At 51.6% G+C, this 21,458-nt stretch overlaps 1 protein-coding gene across 7 annotated transcripts in view; it reads left to right on the top strand.

Annotated features, from left to right (window-relative positions):
* SOAT2 (sterol O-acyltransferase 2) overlaps nt 1-20,070 on the top strand; it is a 170,387-nt gene extending 150,317 nt beyond the window's left edge. For 5 of the 7 annotated variants that reach the window (XM_075337221.1, XM_075337222.1, XM_075337220.1 and 2 more), the window contains 2 exons: nt 6,790-6,935; nt 19,755-20,070. In XM_075337221.1, coding sequence (XP_075193336.1) covers nt 6,790-6,935; nt 19,755-19,805 — 197 coding nt within the window. In that variant the 3' untranslated portion in view covers nt 19,806-20,070. Of the gene's footprint in view, nt 1-6,789; nt 6,936-19,754 lie in introns of those variants that run through there. The other 2 variants (XM_075337224.1, XM_075337225.1) reach the window with 2 other exon arrangements.
* The last annotated feature ends 1,388 nt before the right edge of the window (nt 20,071-21,458 follow it).

The following is a 21,458-nucleotide window of genomic DNA, read 5'->3' as shown; positions in this document are numbered from 1 at the left end:
ATTCCTTTTCAGGTTTCCCAAGCGTACATTGAGTACGTTTCTGGATCACTCTGACTTCAGAGAGGCAGTCCAGAAAAACCGAGATTGTCCAGACAAGCGTTTTTCCAAGCGCCTTAGGGATACACGTTATCCCTTCCCCCCTGATGTTGTCAAGGGCTGGACTCAGTGTCCTAAGGGGGATCCTCCAATCTCCAGACTGGCGGCTAGATCCATAGTTGCAGTGGAAGATGGGGCTTCGCTCAAAGATGCCACTGACAGACAGATGGAACTATGGTTGAAATCCATCTATGAAGCTATCGGCGCGTCTTTTGCTCCAGCATTCGCAGCCGTATGGGCACTCCAAGCTATCTCAGCTTGTCAGGCGCAGATTAATACAGTCACACGTACATCTGCCCCGCAAGTGGTGTCTCAGGCGTCGGCGTTTGCGTCCTACGCCATTAATGCTATCCTGGACTCTGCGAGCCGTACGGCGGTAGCTTCCGCCAATTCGGTGGTAGTCCGCAGGGCCATGTGGCTACGTGAATGGAAGGCAGACTCGGCTTCCAAAAAGTTCTTAACCGGTTTGCCATTGTCTGGCGACCGCTTGTTTGGTGAGCGATTGGATGAAATCATTAAACAATCCAAGGGAAAGGACTCATCCTTGCCCCAGTCCAAACCAAACAGACCTCAACCACGAAAGGTACAATCGAGGTTTCGGTCCTTTCGGTCCGCGGGCAGGTCTCAATTCTCCTCGTCCAAAAGGCATCAGAAGGATCAGAGGAACTCCGATTCATGGCGGTCTAAGTCACGTCCTAAAAAGACCGCCGGAGGAACCGCTCCCAAAGCGGCCTCCTCATGACTTTCGGCCTCCTCAAACCGCATCCTCGGTCGGTGGCAGGCTCTCCCGCTTTTGCGACGCCTGGCTGCCACAGGTAAAAGACCGATGGGTGAGAGACATTCTATCTCAAGGTTACAGGATAGAGTTCAGCTCTCGTCCTCCGACTCGTTTCTTCAGAACATCTCCGCCCCCCGAGAGAGCCGATGCTCTTCTGCAGGCGGTGTGCACTCTGAAGGCGGAAGGAGTGGTGATCCCTGTTCCTCTTCAGCAACGGGGTCACGATTTTTACTCCAACTTGTTTGTGGTGCCAAAAAAGGACGGATCCTTCCGTCCTGTTCTGGACCTAAAACTGCTAAACAAACATGTGAAAACCAGGCGGTTCCGGATGGAATCGCTTCGCTCCGTCATTGCCTCAATGTCCCAAGGAGATTTCCTGGCATCAATCGACATCAAAGATGCTTATCTCCACGTACCGATTGCACCAGAGCATCAGCGCTTCCTGCGTTTCGCCATAGGGGACGAACACCTTCAGTTCGTGGCACTGCCTTTTGGCCTGGCGACAGCCCCACGGGTCTTCACCAAGGTTATGGCAACAGTGGTGGCAATCCTACACTCTCAGGGACACTCGGTGATCCCTTACTTAGACGATCTGCTTGTCAAGGCACCCTCCCAAGGGGCATGCCAACACAGCCTGAACATTGCTCTGGAGACTCTCCAGAGTTTCGGGTGGATCATCAATTTTCCAAAGTCAAATCTGACACCGGCCCAATCACTGACATATCTTGGCATGGAGTTTCATACTCTCTCAGCGATAGTGAAGCTTCCGCTGAACAAACAGCGTTCACTACAGACAGGAATGCAATCTCTCCTTCAAGGTCAGTCACACCCCCTGAGGCGCCTCATGCACTTCCTAGGGAAGATGGTAGCAGCAATGGAGGCAGTTCCTTTTGCGCAGTTTCATCTGCGCCCACTTCAGTGGGACATTCTCCGCAAATGGGACAGGAAGTCGACGTCCCTCGACAGGAACGTCTCCCTTTCGCGGGCAGCCAAGGCTTCCCTTCAGTGGTGGCTTCTCCCCACTTCTCTGTCGAGGGGGAAATCCTTCCTGCCCCCATCCTGGGCGGTGGTCACGACGGACGCGAGCCTGTCAGGGTGGGGAGCGGTCTTTCTCCACCACAGGGCTCAGGGTACTTGGACTCAGACAGAGTCCTCCCTTCAGATCAATGTTCTGGAGATAAGGGCAGTGTATCTTGCCCTAAAGGCGTTCCAGCCGTGGCTGGAAGGCAAACAGATCCGAATTCAGTCGGACAACTCCACAGCGGTGGCATACATCAACCACCAAGGCGGGACACGCAGTCGCCAAGCCTTCCAGGAAGTCCGGCGGATTCTACTGTGGGTGGAAGCCACAGCCTCCACCATATCCGCAGTTCACATCCTGGGCGTAGAAAACTGGGAAGCAGACTTTCTCAGTCGCCAGGGCATGGACGCAGGGGAATGGTCCCTTCACCCGGACGTGTTTCAGGAGATCTGTTGCCGCTGGGGCATGCCGGACGTCGACCTAATGGCATCCCGGCACAACAACAAGGTCCCGACATTCATGGCACGGTCTCAAGATCACAGAGCTCTGGCGGCAGACGCCTTAGTTCAGGATTGGTCGCAGTTTCAACTCCCTTATGTGTTTCCTCCTCTGGCACTGTTGCCCAGAGTGTTACGCAAGATCAGGGCCGACTGCCGCCGCGCCATCCTCGTCACTCCAGACTGGCCGAGGAGGTCGTGGTACCCGGATCTGTGGCATCTCACGGTGGGCCAACCGTGGGCACTACCAGACCGACCAGACTTGCTGTCTCAAGGGCCGTTTTTCCATCTGAATTCTGCGGCCCTCAACCTGACTGTGTGGCCATTGAGTCCTGGATCCTAGCGTCTTCAGGGTTATCTCAAGAGGTCATTGCCACTATGAGACAGGCTAGGAAACCAACGTCCGCCAAGATCTACCACAGGACATGGAAGATATTCCTGTCTTGGTGCTCTGCTCAGGGGTTTTCTCCCTGGCCATTTGCCTTGCCCACTTTTCTGTCCTTCCTTCAATCCGGATTGGACAAGGGTTTGTCGCTCGGCTCTCTTAAGGGACAAGTCTCTGCGCTCGCTGTGTTTTTTCAGAGGCGCCTAGCCAGACTTCCACAGGTACGCACGTTCCTGCAGGGGGTTTGTCACATCGTCCCTCCTTACAAGCGTCCGTTAGAACCCTGGGATCTGAACAGGGTGCTGATGGCTCTTCAGAAACCACCGTTCGAGCCAATGAGGGATATTTCTCTCTCACGCCTTTCGCAGAAAGTGGTCTTCCTAGTAGCAGTCACTTCACTTCGGAGAGTGTCTGAGCTGGTAGCGTTGTCGTGCAAAGCCCCTTTCCTGGTGTTTCACCAGGACAAGGTGGTTCTGCGTCCGGTTCCGGAATTTCTCTCTAAGGTGGTATCCCCCTTTCATCTCAATCAGGATATCTCCTTACCCTCTTTTTGTCCTCATCCAGTTCACCAATGTGAAAAGGATTTGCACTTGTTAGATCTGGTGAGAGCACTCAGATTCTACATTTCTCGCACGGCGCCCCTGCGCCGCTCGGATGCACTCTTTGTCCTTGTCGCTGGCCAGCGTAAAGGGTCACAAGCTTCCAAATCAACCCTGGCTCGGTGGACTAAGGAACCAATTCTCGAAGCTTATCGTTCCTCGGGGCTTCCGGCTCCCTCAGGGCTGAAGGCCCATTCTACCAGGGCCGTGGGGGCGTCCTGGGCCTTGCGGCACCAGGCTACGGCTCAGCAGGTGTGTCAGGCGGCTACCTGGTCAAGCCTGCACACTTTCACGAAACACTATCAGGTGCATACCTATGCTTCAGCAGATGCCAGCCTAGGTAGGCGAGTCCTTCAGGCGGCGGTTGCCCACCTGTAAGAGGGGGTCGTTTTCGGCTCTTTTTATCGAGGTATTCTTTTACCCACCCAGGGACTGCTTTTGGACGTCCCAATTGTCTGGGTCTCCCAATGGAGCGAAAAAGAAGAAGGGAATTTTGTTTACTTACCGTAAATTCCTTTTCTTCTAGCTCCAATTGGGAGACCCAGCACCCGCCCCTGTTCCCTTCGGGCTGTTGTTCTTTGTGTACACATGTTGTTCATGTTGAATGGTTTCAGTTCTCCGATATTCCTTCGGATTGAATTTACTTTAAACCAATTTATAATTTTTTCCTCCTTCTTGCTTTTGCACCAAAACTGAGGAGCCCGTGATGCACGGGGGGTGTATAGGCAGAAGGGGAGGGGCTTTACACTTTTAGTGTAATACTTTGTGTGGCCTCCGGAGGCATAAGCTATACACCCCAATTGTCTGGGTCTCCCAATTGGAGCTAGAAGAAAAGGAATTTACGGTAAGTAAACAAAATTCCCTTCTTCTTTTCTGTGCCAATTTTGTTTTTCAAGTTCTAGAATATTTAAAGGGGTTGTCCAATCTGAATTCATAAAGGCTGCTTTACACACTGCGACATTGCTAGCGATCACACCCGCCCCCGTTGTTTGTGCGTCACGGGCAAATCACTGCCCATGGCGAACAATATCGCTAGTACGCTTCAAATGGACTTACCTTCCTAGTGATGACCTCTTTTTTAAGGGGGCGGTTCGTGCGGCGTCACAGCGACGTCAATCAGCGGGCCACTAATAGAAGCGGAGGGGCGGAGAACAGCTGCATTCACGTCACTCCCACCTCGTTGCCGGAGGACGCAGGAACGCTGTTGTTCGCTGTTCCTGGGGTGTCACACGTAGCGATGTGTGCTGCCTCAGGAACGATGAACAACCTGCGTCCAGCACGAGCAACAATTTTTTTAAAATGAACGACGTGTCAACGATCAACGATTTGGTGAGTATTTGTGATTGTTTCTCTTCCTCACACACTACACCATAGGTCTCAAACACGCGGCCCGTGAGCCACAAGAAGCATGGAATGCCCCCCATTATTATTAATTATTTTTTTGCTATGTGTATGTGTCGCCCTGGGCAAGCCAGGGGACACAGGTCACACACCACCACACCCTACATCCCAGGTAGGAACATCTAAGCTAACCAAAAATCCTTGTTGCCTTCCTCCAGAGGCTGATGATTCACACCAGGGGGTGGGCCAGGCGGTTGGCTCCGCCCACCGAGGAGGACACAGCTCTGGAGGCGGGAGAAACCAGGCAGTCAGCTCAGGGAAGAGCTTGAGTAAGGAGTTGAGCCCAGGCAGGGCTAGAGTGAGGAGTTAAGTGCAGGAGTAAACAAGTAGTGAAAGTAGAAAAGTGGTAAAGGAGGAAAGCAAGTGAGGTGACAGGAAAGAAGGAAAGCCTGAAGGGTCCAGCTGTGTGTAGGACCAGGTCAGCAAGGTCAGCAACGGCGGTGACTGTCTGGAGGGGGACCTTTTGGAAGTTCCTGGAAGGACCCCGTTGGCTGTGTGCCCGGCGGTCTGGAGCAGTGTTCCGAAGGACAGTCAGCACCAGGGCAGGGGCCTCTCGGACCCCGGCAAGGCTTGGAGTCGCCATAATTTGCCGAATCCGTCCGTGAAGGGGACGTAGATCCCCCAACAACCAAGTCCCGATTGAAGGCAACAGCTCAGCCAGTTTAAGAGAGACACCGCCACCGCCAAGGCACCAGTTTCTTAGGGCCAGCGCCTGCGGGCAAAGAGTAGAGCTCCTCCGGTCCAGCTTGAAGCCGGGGAGCGGGTTACCGGTGGGGACCCATCGCAACCAAAAAGTACACAAAGGTGCAAGGAAGAGGGACATCACCGTCACCTACCGGGAGAGCAAGTGCAGCCGTCCATGGGACCGTCTTACCAGCCGTTTGGTTTACCGTAAAAACTGTGTCAACGTCTCAGGCTGAGTGAGTACCACAGTGCCGCAAGGCACAGCGCTGCCCCCGCGTCCCTGCGCCCACCAGGCCCTGCACCTCCCAAACCATCACCGGGCCCCGGGATCACCAACCCCTACCCACGGAGGGGCAACACAACACCTGGCTGCTCCGCATCACCATCCCCGGGATCCCCGTATAGAGCAGCGGTGGTGAAATCACCACAACCGTGGGTGGCGTCACGGACAATAAACAATTCCCACACCCAACAACCCCCTTTCACTCACGGGCGAGGAGTGCCGCTCGAGAAACCCCCGGGATCCGGCCCACCGCTCGATCCACCACTGACCAGCAGCCGCCGGACCCGAGCAGAAGGGGTGAGCGTAGTGTGCTGACACCCTCCTCCCCGCCCGCGACATGTAGTCCATACACCCAGCCGAGTTTGAGACCCCTGCACTACACACTGCTCTTCACTACTCTAACCAGGAACTACATCTGTCTATATAACCTCACACTCTACTCCTCCCTGTCTGCCTAGGCTTCACTCTGAATTGCAAGGGGGAAATTTAACTATAATTAGGGACGATTTTTCGTTTAACGTCTCCTATAAAATCGACCTTCTAATATACTATACCTCATACATTGTACAATACCTTATCAACATTACTATGCATTGCATTCTAATAATAATATTTATTCACTTATACAGCGCTATTAATTCCACAGCGCTTTACATACATTGGCAACATTGTCCCCTTTGGGGCTCACAATCTAAATTCCCTATCAGTATGTCTTTTGAGTGTGGGAGGAAACCGGAGAACCCGGAGGAAACCCACGTAAATACGGGGAGAACATATAAACTCCTTGCAGATGGTGTCCTTAGTGGGACCAGAACCCAGGACCCAGTGCATATACAGTATGCTGTCAATTTTGGTAGGATCCATCCATATATGAAGGCAGCGCGGATAGCAGATATTGGATTTCATTGTGCTCAGGGTATCTGAAAGCAGTTTATATATTTCTTCTTACTGAAGCAGGCACACATTCTCAGTCCATGTAAGCGTGCAGGTTTATAAGGCCCGGTGCTTGTGGTTTGACTTCTCTCATGTTCCTTGTGTCTTCCAGTCTGTTTTAATATCATGATGAATGATAATCGGACCAGCCCGGTGTGGAACGTGATGGTGTGGACCTTCCTCTTCATTGGCCAGGGAATCCAGTTGTGCTTATACAGTCAGGAGTGGTATGCCCAAATCCACTGCCCCCTCACAGAGGTAAATCTGGACCTGTCAGCAGATTCATACTGACCGAACTACGGGCTTCATCCTCAGAGTTGTTGGGTTCTGTTATTGCAGACTTGCATGCCCTACTGTAAAATACGGGTGCGTTTCAGAGAAAACATACTTTAAAATGGCGGCAGGGAATGAGGTGACTAGGTGAGCTTGGTAAAAATGTTGTATAGGTTGAAATGTTGCTGGGGCATAAGAAGTTGATAGAACAGTTGTTTTTCACTATATTAAAGAAAGGGAACCTGTCACCAGTTTTTCAGCCTATAACATGTGACCACCACCACCGGGCTCTTATATACAGCATTCTAACATGTTGTATATAAGAGCACAGACCGCTGTGTAAAACAAAAAAAACACTTTATAATACTTACCTAAACCGATCCCTGCGGTGGATGTGGGTCAGATGGGCGTCTCCGTTCCCCGGTGCTGGCGCCTCCTTTATCGGCCATCTTCGTCCTCCATCTTCTGAAGCTGCGGTGCATGTGTGTCGCCCCAGGGATGTCGATCCAGCTTCAGGGACGCCACAGGGTCTTCTTTTAATATGGCAAACAGGTATGTCAGATTTTGTATGTGTCGTGACGCCACTCATGGCTTGCGGTCAGGAATGTGGATGACCGCCACTGCAGATTTTATGAGCGTCTGGGGCTGATGGGGTCTGCAGTCAGATGGTGTAGCCTCCTGTGAGTGAGGTAGGCCCCAGGGGCTCAGGTGAGTAGAATAGCGGGTCCCAGAATAACTCAGGCAAAGTCCAAAAGTCTTTTAACTGGTTTTACTCACTTTGTTGTTATGGTGAGGTGACCCGGGCGTTGCTGTGATGAACCAGGTAGGAACAGGGTCTCCTTCAGGCCAGTCTGAGGGTAACAGGTTAGCTCGTCTTCCTAGCACTTCTGTGTTCGGATAGCCCCCTGACCTGAAGTACCTTATGGGTCTATCCAGGGAGTCGCAACTGCCTTTTCTCCCCTGTATTTGGCCCGTTAGCCGGCAGCGTGGACCAGGTGAGATGGCTTCTGGCTCTGTCTCCTTATGGGTCCCTGCGTTGCTGCTGAGGCTCGGACTCTGTAGGTTGGTGAGGTACTTGTAGTTCCCCTCACCTGCAGGTTTAGCAGATAGTTACACTGGAGTCTGCTCTAGGGACCTGTATCCTGTACGAGACTACTCACCAGGAGCACCTCTTTCTCTGACTACTCGGTGACCGTTCCCCCTCGCCAACTGTCAGTACACCGCGCAGGGTCTGACTAGTGTCCGTGCGGGTGTCCGCCTCGCGACTGCCGTGCTCCACTACCAGACTGGCTCTCCTCTCTTCCTGACAACCTCTGCACTTTAACTCACAGCCCCCCCGCTCCACCTCTCGATGAGATTTGAAAGATAGCCCTCTTTGGAGACTACCCAAGGGTCCCCTCTAAAGGTGTGGGAGACCTGGTTGCTATGTGTCTGTGCGTACACACCTCGTTCTGGCCCTTAGGATTACCTGGAAGTACTGTCCCAGCATGGGTGCAGTACTCAGTGGTGCCTGACCAGGTCAGGGGCGCCACACATGACGCATCCGACATCATACACACTCGCCGGCATTCAGGTCCTGAGCAGGGCAGATTAAAGTATTGTAGTGCAAATGCGTGGGACCGGCGAGTGTGTATGACTTAGACGTGTCATGCACTGCGGCTTCAGAAGGAGGATGAAGATGGCCGAAAGAGGAGGAGTCGCCACCGGAGGACAAAGACGCCCATTTGAGCAGCAGCGACGGTTTAGATGGGTATTATAAAGTGTTTTTTATGTTCTACACAGTGGCCTGGGCTCTTATATACAGCATGTTAGAATCTATATATATAATTGCCTTATTCTGTCTGTCTGTCTGTCTGTCTGTCTATCTGTCTGTCTGTCTGTCTGTCATGCTCCGAAATTGTGTCCTTACGGTGACACAAAGCTGATTGGCCGCTGGGCTCGCCATGGCCCCACCCCCCCACACAGATTGGCCTCTCGCCCCGGCTCTCTGCAGGCCCCGCCCCCCTCACGCAATGCACGCTCGCTCTGGCCCAACTGACACGGAGCCGCGACTCCCAGGTGAGTACACACACACACATCAGATCACACTCACTCTCACACTCACTCTCACACACACCTCACACATCACAACATGCTGGGATATCGCTTGCTTCTACACCGGCTGCGTCAGGATCCCGGCAGCGCCAGACATAACCTTGCGATGCTGGGATCTTGACGGAGGCCGTGAAAGCTGGTAACCATTATACACATCGGGTAACTAAGGTCCCTTAGTTACCCGATGTGTATCATAGTTACCAGTGTACACCGGCTCACACTCACTCTCACACACACCTCACACACACATCACATCGCATCCACACATCAAGGTCCTGCAGCGGCGGAAAATACAGACACATAACAGCACACACACATACACACACACATAACAGCACACACATACACACACACAAATCAGATCACACTCACTCTCACACACACATCACATCGCATCCACATACTCACAACATCCTGGGATATCGCTTGCTTCTCGGCGGCGGTACTGTGCTGTTAGCTTCCAGGACCTGCGGGAGGATCACATGGCCAGAAGCATGTGATACCTCCGGATGTTGTGAGTATAAGCGCGTATGTGCGATATCGTCAGTGTCTGTGTGTGTGAGTGGATGCGATCGGGTGTGTGTGAGTGGATGCGATCGGGTGTGTGTGACTGGATGCGATCGGGTGTGTGTGAGTGGATGCGATCGGGTGTGTGTGAGTGGATGCGATCGGGTGTGTGAGTGTCGGCAGAGGAGCACGGCGTGCTGGAGGAGGCTGGGAGCAGAGAGGCTGATCATGGGGAAGGCTGGGAGGAGAGAGGCTGATGCTGGGGGAGGCTGGGAGGGGGAGGCTGGGACGAGGGAGGCTGATGCTGGTGGAGGCTGATGCTTGGGGAGGCTGATGCTGGGGGAGGCTGGAAGGAGAGAGGCTAATGCTGGTGGAGGCTAATGCTGGTGGAGGCTGATGCTTGGGGAGGCTGATGCTGGGGGAGACTGGGAGGGGAAGGCTAATGCTGAGGGAGGCTGGGAGGAAGGAGGCTGGGAGGAGAGAGGCTGATCCTGGGGAAGGCTGGGAACGGGAGGCTGATGCTGAGGGAGGCTGGAAGGAGAGAGGCTGATGCTGGGGGAGGCTGGAAGGAGAGAGGCTGATGCTGGTGGAGGCTGATGCTTGGGGAGGCTGATGCTGGGGGAGACTGGGAGCGGAAGGCTGATGCTGAGGGAGGCTGGGAGGGGGAGGCTGGGAGGAAGGAGGCTGGGAGGAGAGAGGCTGATCCTGGGGAAGGCTGGGAAGGGGAGGCTGATGCTGGGGGAGGCTGTAAGGAGAGAGGCTGATGCTGGTGGAGGCTGATGCATGGGGAGGCTGATGCTGGGGGAGACTGGGAGCGGAAGGCTGATGCTGAGGGAGGCTGGGAGGGGGAGGCTGGGAGGAAGGAGGCTGGGAGGAGAGAGGCTGATCCTGGGGAAGGCTGGGAAGGGGAGGCTGATGCTGAGGGAAGCTGGAAGGAGAGAGGCTGATGCTGGGGGAGGCTGGAAGGAGAGAGGCTGAGGCTGGGAGGAGAGAGGCTGATGCTGGGGAAGGCTGATGCTGAGGGAGGCTGGGAGGGGAAAGCTGATGCTGGGGAAGGCTGGGAGGACGGAGGCTGGGAGGAGAGAGGCTGATCCTGGGGAAGGCTGGGAGAGGGAGGCTGATGCTGGAGGAGGCTGGAAGGAGAGAGGCTGATGCTTGCGGAGGCTGATGCTGGGGGAGGCTGGAAGGAGAGAGGCTGATGCTGGTGGAGGCTGATGCTTGGGGAGGCTGGGAGAGGGAGGCTGATGCTGAGGGAGGCTGGGAGGAGGGAGGCTGGGAGAGGTAGGCTGAGAGAAGAGAGGCTGATGCACACACACACACACACACACACACACGCGCGCGCGCACTGCACAACACACCACACACACACACACACACACACACACTGGGAACCACAAACAACTGCCCTACACAGACACCCACACACACAGACAACGCTGCACACACACAACACCCAACACACAAAGACCACGGCACACACAAATATACGCACATACCGCACAACACACACATTGCACAAAACATACCTCCCCCCAAAACACACCACACACACAAACCGCGCAACACACACACACAACGCTACAGACACACAGCGCTCCACAAACAACGCAACACACGCAACACACATACAACACCGCTCTCACCCCCCGCCACACCCAGACAACACCCAGAACATGTACAGCGCCTACACAAACACTTGGTAACTACACACAACAACATCTCTATATATATATATATATATATATATATATATATATATATATATATAACAAAAATCATACATGAACTACACAATACGTAAATTCTAGAATACCCGATGCGTAGAATCGGGCCACCTTCTAGTGTGTATATAAGAGCCCACTGGTGGTGGCTAGAGCTTATAGGGCAAAAAACTGGTGACAGGTTCCTTTTAAGAGGCGCAGTCACTTTTTTTTTTGTATTATCCAGGAGGCAGGTTCCCGCTGTCTCGTGTTCGCCCACTCGCCTAGATTGAGTCTCTTCCTATATGTGTGTTTAAGGGGAGCCACCTGTCAGGTTAGCGGAGAGAGTCAGGGAAAGGTTTTTGGGAACATACTGTACCCCTGGGATTAGTCATCCTTGTGACCTCATCCCGGTACACCGTTTGCAACTATTTGTCTCTGAAATGCTACAGCATGTCAGAATACACATACACCATTGTGATAATGGAGCGGGTCTCTGATTCCTGTCGCCTGTTTTTATTGGAGCATGAATCAGCTGAAGGCTCAATACAGGATCGAGAGCAACAGAAGATTTTCTAGACCCCAATATGGAATCATTATTTTACTAAGTGTCACTTTCCGATTGGTATCTGGACATGGAGGCAAAGACACGTGAATTCCAGCTGTAACAAGAATTCCAAAGAAACACTGTATCCAGTGTAATATTCACAGTGTAAAATAAATAGAGAAATGAGACATTGTGTGCTCTGCACGCTCATTTCACAAATCATATGTGGCCCTTACTATGTTTACACCAAAAAGAAGGAAAGTGGTGTGCAATGGAGGGATGCACCTCTATCAAAGTACAGAACGGTCTTTATTAAATTGAGACACAGCAAACACGCTTTAAAAACACTAAAAAAGGAGTAATGGCCCCAATTTACATTTGATCCCTAAAGGGAACAAAAAGTATATATCCCCTCCTTCCCATACAGCAATATTCAAATATACAGATACCATGAATGGCAATTGATGCTTTGAAAAAATAGGCTCCTCTCTAGACATTATAGAACATTTCCTGAAAGGTATGAGTGTGCACATAAATCCAATATAAGAAAACACTACAGGACCCGCCGAAGAACATACTGTGCGAAACGGCCACCCGTCGTCCTACCCTTTCACCTCTCCCCACCTCCCCTCTACACTGTACCCTATCCACATGCTATCTATATATATAATTGCCTTATTCTGTCTGTCTGTCTTGCTCCAAAATTGTGTCGTTACAGTGACATTGTGTCCTTACAGTGACAACCGTCGGATTGGCCACTGGGCTCGGCCTGGCCCCGCCCCCCCCACGGATTGGCCAGGCCCCGCCCCCACACACTATGCCCGCTAGGCCACGCCCCCGCACGCGATGCCCGCTAGGCCATGCCCCCCGCACACTGTGCCCGCTAGGCCACGCCCCCACACACGATGCCCGCTAGGCCACGCCCCCACAGCGATGCCCGCTAGGCCACGCCCCCGCACATGATGCCCGCTAGGCCACGCCCTCGCACGCGATGCCCGCTAGGCCACGCCCCGGCATGCGGTGCCTGCTAGGCCACGCTCCTGCACGCGGTGCCCCTAGGCCATGCCCCCATGCAATGCCCGCTAGGCCACGCCCCCGCACGCAATGCCCGCTAGGCCACGCCCCCGCACACGATGCCAGCATGGGGGATGGAGCACAATGGGGGGGTGCAGCATGGGGGATGGAGCACGATGGGGGGTGCCCAGAATGGGGGATGAAACACGATGGGGGGTGCGCAGCATGGGGGATGGAGCACGATGGGGGGTGCCCAGAATGGGGGATGAAACACGATGGGGGGTGCGCAGCATGGGGAATGGAGCACGATGGGGGGTGCCCAGAATGGGGGATGAAACACGATGGGGGGTGCGTAGCATGAGTGATGGAGCACGATGGGGGGTGCCCAGAATGGGGGATGAAACACGATGGGGGGTGCGCAGCATGAGTGATGGAGCACGATGGGCGTGTGCAGCATGGGGGATGAAACACGATGGGGGGTGCGCAGCATGGGGGATGGAGCACGATGGGGGTGTGCAGCATGGGGGGATGGAGCACAATGGGGGTGTGCAGCATGGGGGATGGAGCATGATGGGGGGTGCACACCTCCCCCCAAAACACACACACACCGCCACACACGCACCGCACAACACACCACACACACACACTGGGAACCACAAACACCCCCCTACACAGACACCAACACACACAGACAACGCCGCACACACACAACACACAAACATAGCGGCACACACAAAAATACGCACATACCGTGCAACACACACACATTGCACAAAACATACCTCCCCCCAAAACACATACACGCACCCCACACGCACATAAACTGTGCAACACACACAGCACCACACACACAGACAACACTGCAGACACACAGCGCTCCACAAACAACGCAACACACACAACGCAACACACACTGACAACACTGCAGACACACAGCGCTCCACATACAACGCAACACACACAATGCGACACACAAACAACACCGCTCTTACACACTCCCACACCCAGACAACACCCAGAACATTTACAGCGTCCTACACAAATACTTGCTAACTACACACAACAACCTCTATATATATATATATATATATATATATATATATATATAACACAAATCATACATTAACTACACAATAAATTCTAGAATACCCGATGCGTTAGAATCGGGCCACCTTCTAGTTAATAAATAAAAAACCACGAATGAAGACACGGTGTTGCTGCCCTTTCTTTCCTGGACCGGATTTGAATAAATCCAATAAAATAAATATAATAAATCTATAATAATTCCAATAAATCCAGAGAGAGAGGAGTCTATTATTTCAAAGCATTAATTGCCATTTATCTGTATATTTGAATATTGCTGTATGGGAAGGAGGGGATATATACTTTTTGTTCCCTATAGGGATCAAATGTTGTAAATTGTGGCTGTTACTCCTTTTTTAGTGTTTTTAAAGCGTGTTTGTTGTGTCTCAATGTAATAAAGACCATTTTGTACTTTGATAGAGGTGCATCCCACCTTTGCACACCACTTTCCTTCTTTTTGGTGTACTTATTTATGAGTGTGTTGAGGTGACCCCTTGTGTTTGGGTTACCTAGTGGGATGATTGGACCCCACAGGTGGTGCCCTCCAATATGTCTCCTTGCTATGTTTACCTTGACTTTATGAACAGATCACAAGGGTGAATAAGCCGTATTCAAATACTGATCATTAGAATTACTATTACGATGATTTCTGGCAGTGAACAGCAAGACCAACCTGCAGCTCTCCTCCTACTAAGGCCAGGGCCGTATTTACCATTAGGCACCCGTGGTCCGGTGCCTAGGGCGGCAGATTGTGAGGGGCGGCACCTTCTGGCAGCAAAAAAAAAAAAAAAAAAAAAAAAAAATTTTTTTTTTTTTTTTTTTTACATTTTTTTTTTTGTGGCCGCCGAGCACAGGGAGCTGATTGACCCCGGAACTGCCGGCGCCTGCACTTCCGGGGTCACAGGCGCGCGCCAATCAGCTCCTTCCTCTGTGCTGCGTCCACTGCTGTGTGGACGTCACATGCAGAGCTCACAGCAGGACGCCGTGGAGGACGCCGTGATGGAAGCCGGTGTCAGAAGAGGATACTCACGTGAGCCAGGAAGATGGCGGCGGGCACTGGAGCAGGTAAGTGGATTCATAAGGAGCGTGGGAGTGTCTCTAATGCAGACCAGAGATCTGCGCATGCGGGGGGGGGGGGGGCGGCAAAGGCAGATACTGGAGGGAGGCAGAGGCTGAGACTGGGGGGAGGCTGGAGGGAGGCAGAGGCTGAGACTGGGGGGAGGCTGGAGGAAGGCAGAGGCTGAGACTGGGGGGAGGCTGGAGGTAGGCAGAGGCTGAGACTGGAGGGAGGCAGTGGCTGAGACTGGGGGGAGGCTGGAGGGAGGCAGAGGCTGAGACTGGAGGGAGGCAGAGGCTGAGACTGTGGGGAGGCTGGAGGGAGGCAGAGGCTGAGACTGGGGGAGGCTGGAGGGAGGCAGAGGCAGAGACTGTTGGGGAGGCTGGAGGGAGGCAGAGGCAGAGACTGGGGGGAGGCTGGAGGGAGGCAGAGGCTGAGACTGGGGGGAGGCTGGAGAGAGGCAGAGGCTGAGACTGGGGGGAGGCTGGAGGGAGGCAGAGGCAGAGACTGGGGGGAACCTGTATTGACCTCCATATATAAAAATTATGCTCACTTATGAACAGACAATATTCTAAGATTATGAAAAATTTATTTATATAATACAAGGGGATACAAAAAAGTGCAACACAAAGTGCGATGTGCTTAAAAACAAGTGCTGACAGTCAGGGCAGCATGTCAAAATAAGACAGACCACAATAATCAGGAAACCTTGCAAGGCATGAATATAACAAGTAGTATATATAGTCAAATTTCATATAATATAATCATGATAATACATATCCAGTTGTATTGACAAAATAAGCAGCCTAGACATACACATAAAGTGGTCACAAAGGACCTGACAAAAGGCAGGAGTATATAGAAAATTTAAGTACATACATAGTGAGACAAAATGATGAACGACATGATTAAACTCCACACCTGACCTGAATAGACATGCTTGTCTAGGAGCTACCAATGAATAAAGGTACATACAATGAAAGATACGGTAGCCCTCTTCCAGAAACATTCATTTATATAGCCAGCAAGAACATCCACAGTGTAACAAGGGTTAAACCAGGGAGGTATAATAGCCCACCAGGAAAAAACGTAGTCGCCTGCCTGACACGCCGCCCTGCACCTCAGACGCGTTTCGCCACCAGCTTCATCGGTGAGGTGCAGAAGTGACAGTCAGGGCTGCTTATATTGTGAGGGAACATTACTCACCATCCTATCGCGGCGCGCCCTGAAGATCCGATGCCCATCCTCCAGTGTGTCCGGCGTTCAGGAAGCGGGCCTGCGCATGCGCGCATCCCCGCACCCATGTGATCACCGGACACAGAGGGGAGGAGCAATCAGAGCTCCATGCGCGCACAGAATGGCGCCAAATCCACCATATTTGAATGGGGCAAGCAGAAGGGCAGTAGCATATCCGGGATATCAATATCAACCATACATTAAACATCATTTATATGTAGCCGATCCCGATATGCAGACATTATATAGTCCGTTGTTATCCATATGATGTTACGATCATTAGTCCATGAGCCTCCTCTTGTCCCGACATTTCCAATATAGAACGATACACGCAGCCATGACTGAAACAAACAATGAATTAAAAAAATATATGTTTAAGAAACATTAAAACGACACATGATGAGCAGTCATGAAAAGCCCCCTAAAAACAAATCCAATGCAGACCATGAGCTAAATACCTAATCACACCAAAAATGGTTTAAAGCTAATCATATCATTAAGGCCTTTGGGTTTTATTGTGTCTAAGGTTATGATCCATTTAGCTTCCTTCCTATAGATGGCATTTTTAAAGTCACCCCCTCGCGCACCAAGATAGATTTTATCAATCCCTCTAAATTTAAGTAGGCGCCAATTGCAGTTGTGCCGCTCTTTGAAATGTTTGGGGATATTTTTCAGTAACATGATCTCTTCGGGTTTTGTTATTTTAGCCGCATTTCTCACATCCCGGATATGCTCCAGGATGCGGACCCGGAGCTCCCGGGTCGTCAGGCCCACATAGATGAGGCCGCAGGGACAAGTTGCCCAATATATAACGCCAGAGGAACGGCAATTGATATAATGTAAGATCTTATATGTATTTGCATGGGACGAGTCCCAAAATTCCTCTGCTCGATCCATTTGTGGGCAAGCCCCACAATCCCCACAAGAACGTGAGCCCCATCTAGGGCCTCTACTTATCCCAAAAACATTTCCACTTTTCGGGGTATAATGACTTTTGACAATCTGATCTTTTAACGTCTTGGACCTCTTTGGTGTCACCGCAGGTCTGGGGGTAAGTATGTGAGACAAGTCACTATCAGAAAGCAGCACAGACCAATATTTCCCAATGATAGCAGTCATCTCCCTCCACTGTGCGTGGTAGGGCGTGATGAAACGAACTGGGGGGAGGCTGGAGGGAGGCAGAGGCAGAGACTGGGGGGGAGGCTGGAGGGAGGCAGAGGCAGAGACTGGGGGGAGGCTGGAGGGAGGCAGAGTCAGAGACTGGGGGGAGGCTGGAGGGAGGCAGAGGCAGAGACTGGGGGAGGCTGGAGGGAGGCAGAGGCTGAGACTGGAGGGAGGCTGAGACTGGGGGGAGGCTGGAGGGAGACTGAGGCTGAGACTGGGGGGAGGCTGGAGGGAGGCTGAGGCTGAGACTGGAGGGAGGCTGAGGCTGAGACTGGGGGGAGGCTGGAGGGAGGCAGAGGCAGAGACTGGGGGGAGGCTGGAGGGAGGCAGAGGCAGAGACTGGGGGGAGGCTGGAGGGAGGCTGAGGCTGAGACTGGAGGGAGGCTGAGGCTGAGACTTGAGGGAGGCAGAGGCTGAGACTGGAGGGAGGCTGAGACTGGGGGGAGGCTGGAGGGAGACTGAGGCTGAGACTGGGGGGAGGCTGGAGGGAGGCTGAGGCTGAGACTGGAGGGAGGCTGGAGGGAGGCTGAGGCTGAGACTGGAGGGAGGCTGAGACTTGAGGGAGGCTGAGGCTGAGACTGGAGGGAGGCTGGAGGGAGGCTGAGGCGGAGACTGGGGCAGGCTGAGGCTGGGGGGAGGCAAAGGCTGAGACTGGGGAAGAGAGGCTGATGCTGAGGGAAGATAGAGGCTGATGCTGGGGGAGAGAGGCTGATGCTGGGGGAGTGGGAGAGAGGGGCTAATGCTAGAGACAGAGGACAAGGGATGAGGGATAGTGCAATGACAAAATCGATTGGGTGGGGGGAGTGTAAGGACTCAGAATAAGAGGGGGCAGCATTGGGAGCTCATTGTGAAGAAGGGGCAGCATGTGTGGGATCAGTATGGAGTGGAGCAATGTAGGGGAGTCAATATCAAGAGTGGGGCAGCATGCATGAGACATTGTGAGGAGGGGGCAGCATGCATGGGACATTGTGAGAAGGGGGCAGCATGCATGGGACACTGAGGAGGGGGCAGCATGCATGAGACATTGTGAGGAGGGAGCAGCATGCATGGGACATTGTGAGGAAGGAGCAGCATGCATGGGACATTGTGAGGAGGGAGCATCAAGCATGAGACATTGTGCGGAGGGAGCAGCATGCATGGGACATTGTGAGGAGGGAGCAGCATGCATGGGACATTGTGAGGCGGGAGCAGCATACATGAGACATTGTGAGGAGGGGGCAGCATGCATGAGACATTGTGAGGAGGGAGCAGCATTCATGGGACATTGTGAGGAGGGAGCAGCATACATGAGACATTGTGAGGAGGGGGCAGCATGCATGAGACATTGTGAGGAGGGAGCAGCATGCATGGGACATTGTGAGGAGGGGCAGCATGCATGGGACATTGTGAGGAGGGGGCAGCATGCATGGGACATTGTGAGGAGGGGGCAGCATGCAAGGGACATTGTGAGGAGGGGGCAGCATGCAAGGGACATTGTGAGGAGGGAGCAGCATGCATGGGACATTGTGAGGAGGGGGCAGCATGCATGGGACATTGTGAGGAGGGGGAAGCATGCAAGGGACATTGTGAGGAGGGGGCAGCATTCATGGGACATTGTGAGGAGGGGGCAGCATGCATGGGACATTGTGAGGCGGGGGCAGCTTGCATGGGACATTGTGAGGAGGGAGCAGCATGCATGGGACATTGTGACGAGGGAGCAGCATGCATGGGACATTGTGAGGAGGGGGCAGCATGCATGGGACATTGTGAGGAGGGGGCAGCATGCATGGGACATTGTGAGGAGGGGGCAGCATGCATGGGACATTGTGAGGAGGGGGCAGCATGCATGGGACATTGTCCTCACATCATGCTGCTCCCTCCTCACAATGTACAGATCATATTTCATAATCGAGGAAGGTGTGGTGGATATACAGTAGTTTATAAGGGAGGGCAGTGTGGTGTTTATTAGGGGCAGTGTCACAGTCACAGTATATAAGTGGGGACGGTGTGGTGGGAATATTTTATACTCATGCTATGTTTTGATGTGCCTGTGGTGATTCCCATTGGGGGGGGGGGTTCGTTTCTTATTGATACTTTTTAAAGTGTGCTACAGAGTAGATCTGCCTTAAACAGATGTCGTGTGCGAAAACTCAGTTTTACGTTGTCACTAAGGGGCGCGACCACTTAAAGTGCCTAGGGCAGCACGAAGGCAAAATACAGCCCTGACTAAGGCCCACGTCACACTTGCGAATGACTCGCCAAGTCTCGCATGGGCATCACCTGGCGTGGCCGGCTTCTCTCCTGACAGGAGCGGGTTGGCTTAATGTATTTCTATGCAGCTGACACGCTCTTGCTAATTACCAATACACATCTATATATATATATATCTATTGCAAAATATAACTATAATTTGTTTTTTGCAGAAAACATTCTGGGGTCTGATCACCCCACGCTCCTGGTCATGTCCTTTGTGATTTGAAGAGACTTGAGAAGTTGCTGAAAATGTCGAAATGTGCAAAATATTAATCTGTGAACATCAGCATTGTGAAGACCACAGAATGTTCTAATAACCTTTATTTCCTAATTTAGGAACTTGTCCACAAATTTAACTGACATCTGTAAGCCTGACCTGATCACATTACCCTGGATATTCCTCCTGTTTTACAGCTTTTTAGAAAATGTATCATGGAAATAAAATTTCTGGTGACCAATTGTTCTGAAAGTAAAAAATATTCTAAATACTTTGGGGAACTGTCTGTCATTTATAATGCTAAACTCAGTAGTTGAGACATAGTAGGTGTGTGTATACACTGGAGATCAAAATTAGAGGACACACAATTTACTAAATGTTAAGGTCATTGTGTAATCCTATGGGATTATATCCTATTCCTAACATGAGTAAACTCACAGTATTTTAAGCTTATTTCATAAATTTAATTTATTCCAAAGCACGTAATAAAAATGTAAATGAGATAAATGAAAAAGAGCACGGATGAAAACTAGAGAAAACTTTCAAATTCCTGCAAGTTAGTGGTGTTGATCTGGCACCTGGTGCTGATTTCCTTAATTATCTGTCAAACCCTATGTAACTGGCAGCCTAGCTTTCGAGTTTGCACTGACTTTGCAAAAATGGTGTGCCATGTCAAAGTGACTAAATCCCTCCGGCAGCAGGTTATCCAGATGAAAGCTAAAGGGGTGAACCTATCAGCCATAAAAAAGAGAAGTTGGTCATTCCAAGTCTGTGATTTCGATAATATTGCATCTTTACTATCTTGGTCGCCCTCTAAAGACAAACTCAAGAGAGGACAAGATAATGTGGAGAAACTCCATGGGTAACCGTTTCAACACTGCAGCTGGAATTGCTCACCAGTTCAGCACTGAACAGGGGAAGAATCTGTCTCGTCATACAGCGTCACGACATTTAAAAGCATTTGGACTGAAAACTTCTCATTAGCAAAAAAAATCAAAAGGCTAAACTCACCTTTGGTGAGGAGCATGTTGTGTGGATAGAGGAGAAGTTTTCCACAGTTCATTTTAGTGATGAAAACAAGTTTAATTTATTTGAGTCTGATGGGAAACATTATGTTCATCAACAAACTGGGGAAAGACTGAGCCCAAAGTGTGTTAAGAAGTCAGTGAAAAGTGGTGGAGGAAGGGTCATGGTTTGGGGAATGTTTTCTGCAGCAGGAGTTGGACCTCTCATACAGCTACGTGGCAGAGTAAATACAAGTGTGTATCAGAACCTTCTTCACAACACATGGTTCCTTACTTGCGTTCATCACTCAATCAGCCAGCAATTTTCATGCAGGACAATGCCCCTGTCACACAGCAAAACAGGTAAAGCAGTTCCTTGAAACAGAAAACATTGAAATAATGAAATGGCCGCCCAGAGTCCTGATCTAAACCCAATGTAAAATCTCTGTAAAATCCTTGGTGACAAAGTTATAGCCAAGAAACACACAATGGTCAAAGAACTGTGGAAGTAGAGTGGACCAAAATCACACCAGAGCAGTGTAAGAGACTAGTGATGTATTGTGGCTGCAGATGTGCTGAACTATTCAAAGCAAAGGCCAGTACACTTCCTACTGATTGGTGACTGTTGTTCCCTTCAGAAAATGTCATTATAA

The sequence above is a fragment of the Anomaloglossus baeobatrachus genome, chromosome 2, assembly GCF_048569485.1.
Source record: "Anomaloglossus baeobatrachus isolate aAnoBae1 chromosome 2, aAnoBae1.hap1, whole genome shotgun sequence".
Taxonomy (NCBI): domain Eukaryota; kingdom Metazoa; phylum Chordata; class Amphibia; order Anura; family Aromobatidae; genus Anomaloglossus; species Anomaloglossus baeobatrachus.
The sequence above is the reverse complement of the archived record's forward strand: the minus strand, read 5'-3'. Positions and strand labels throughout refer to the sequence as shown.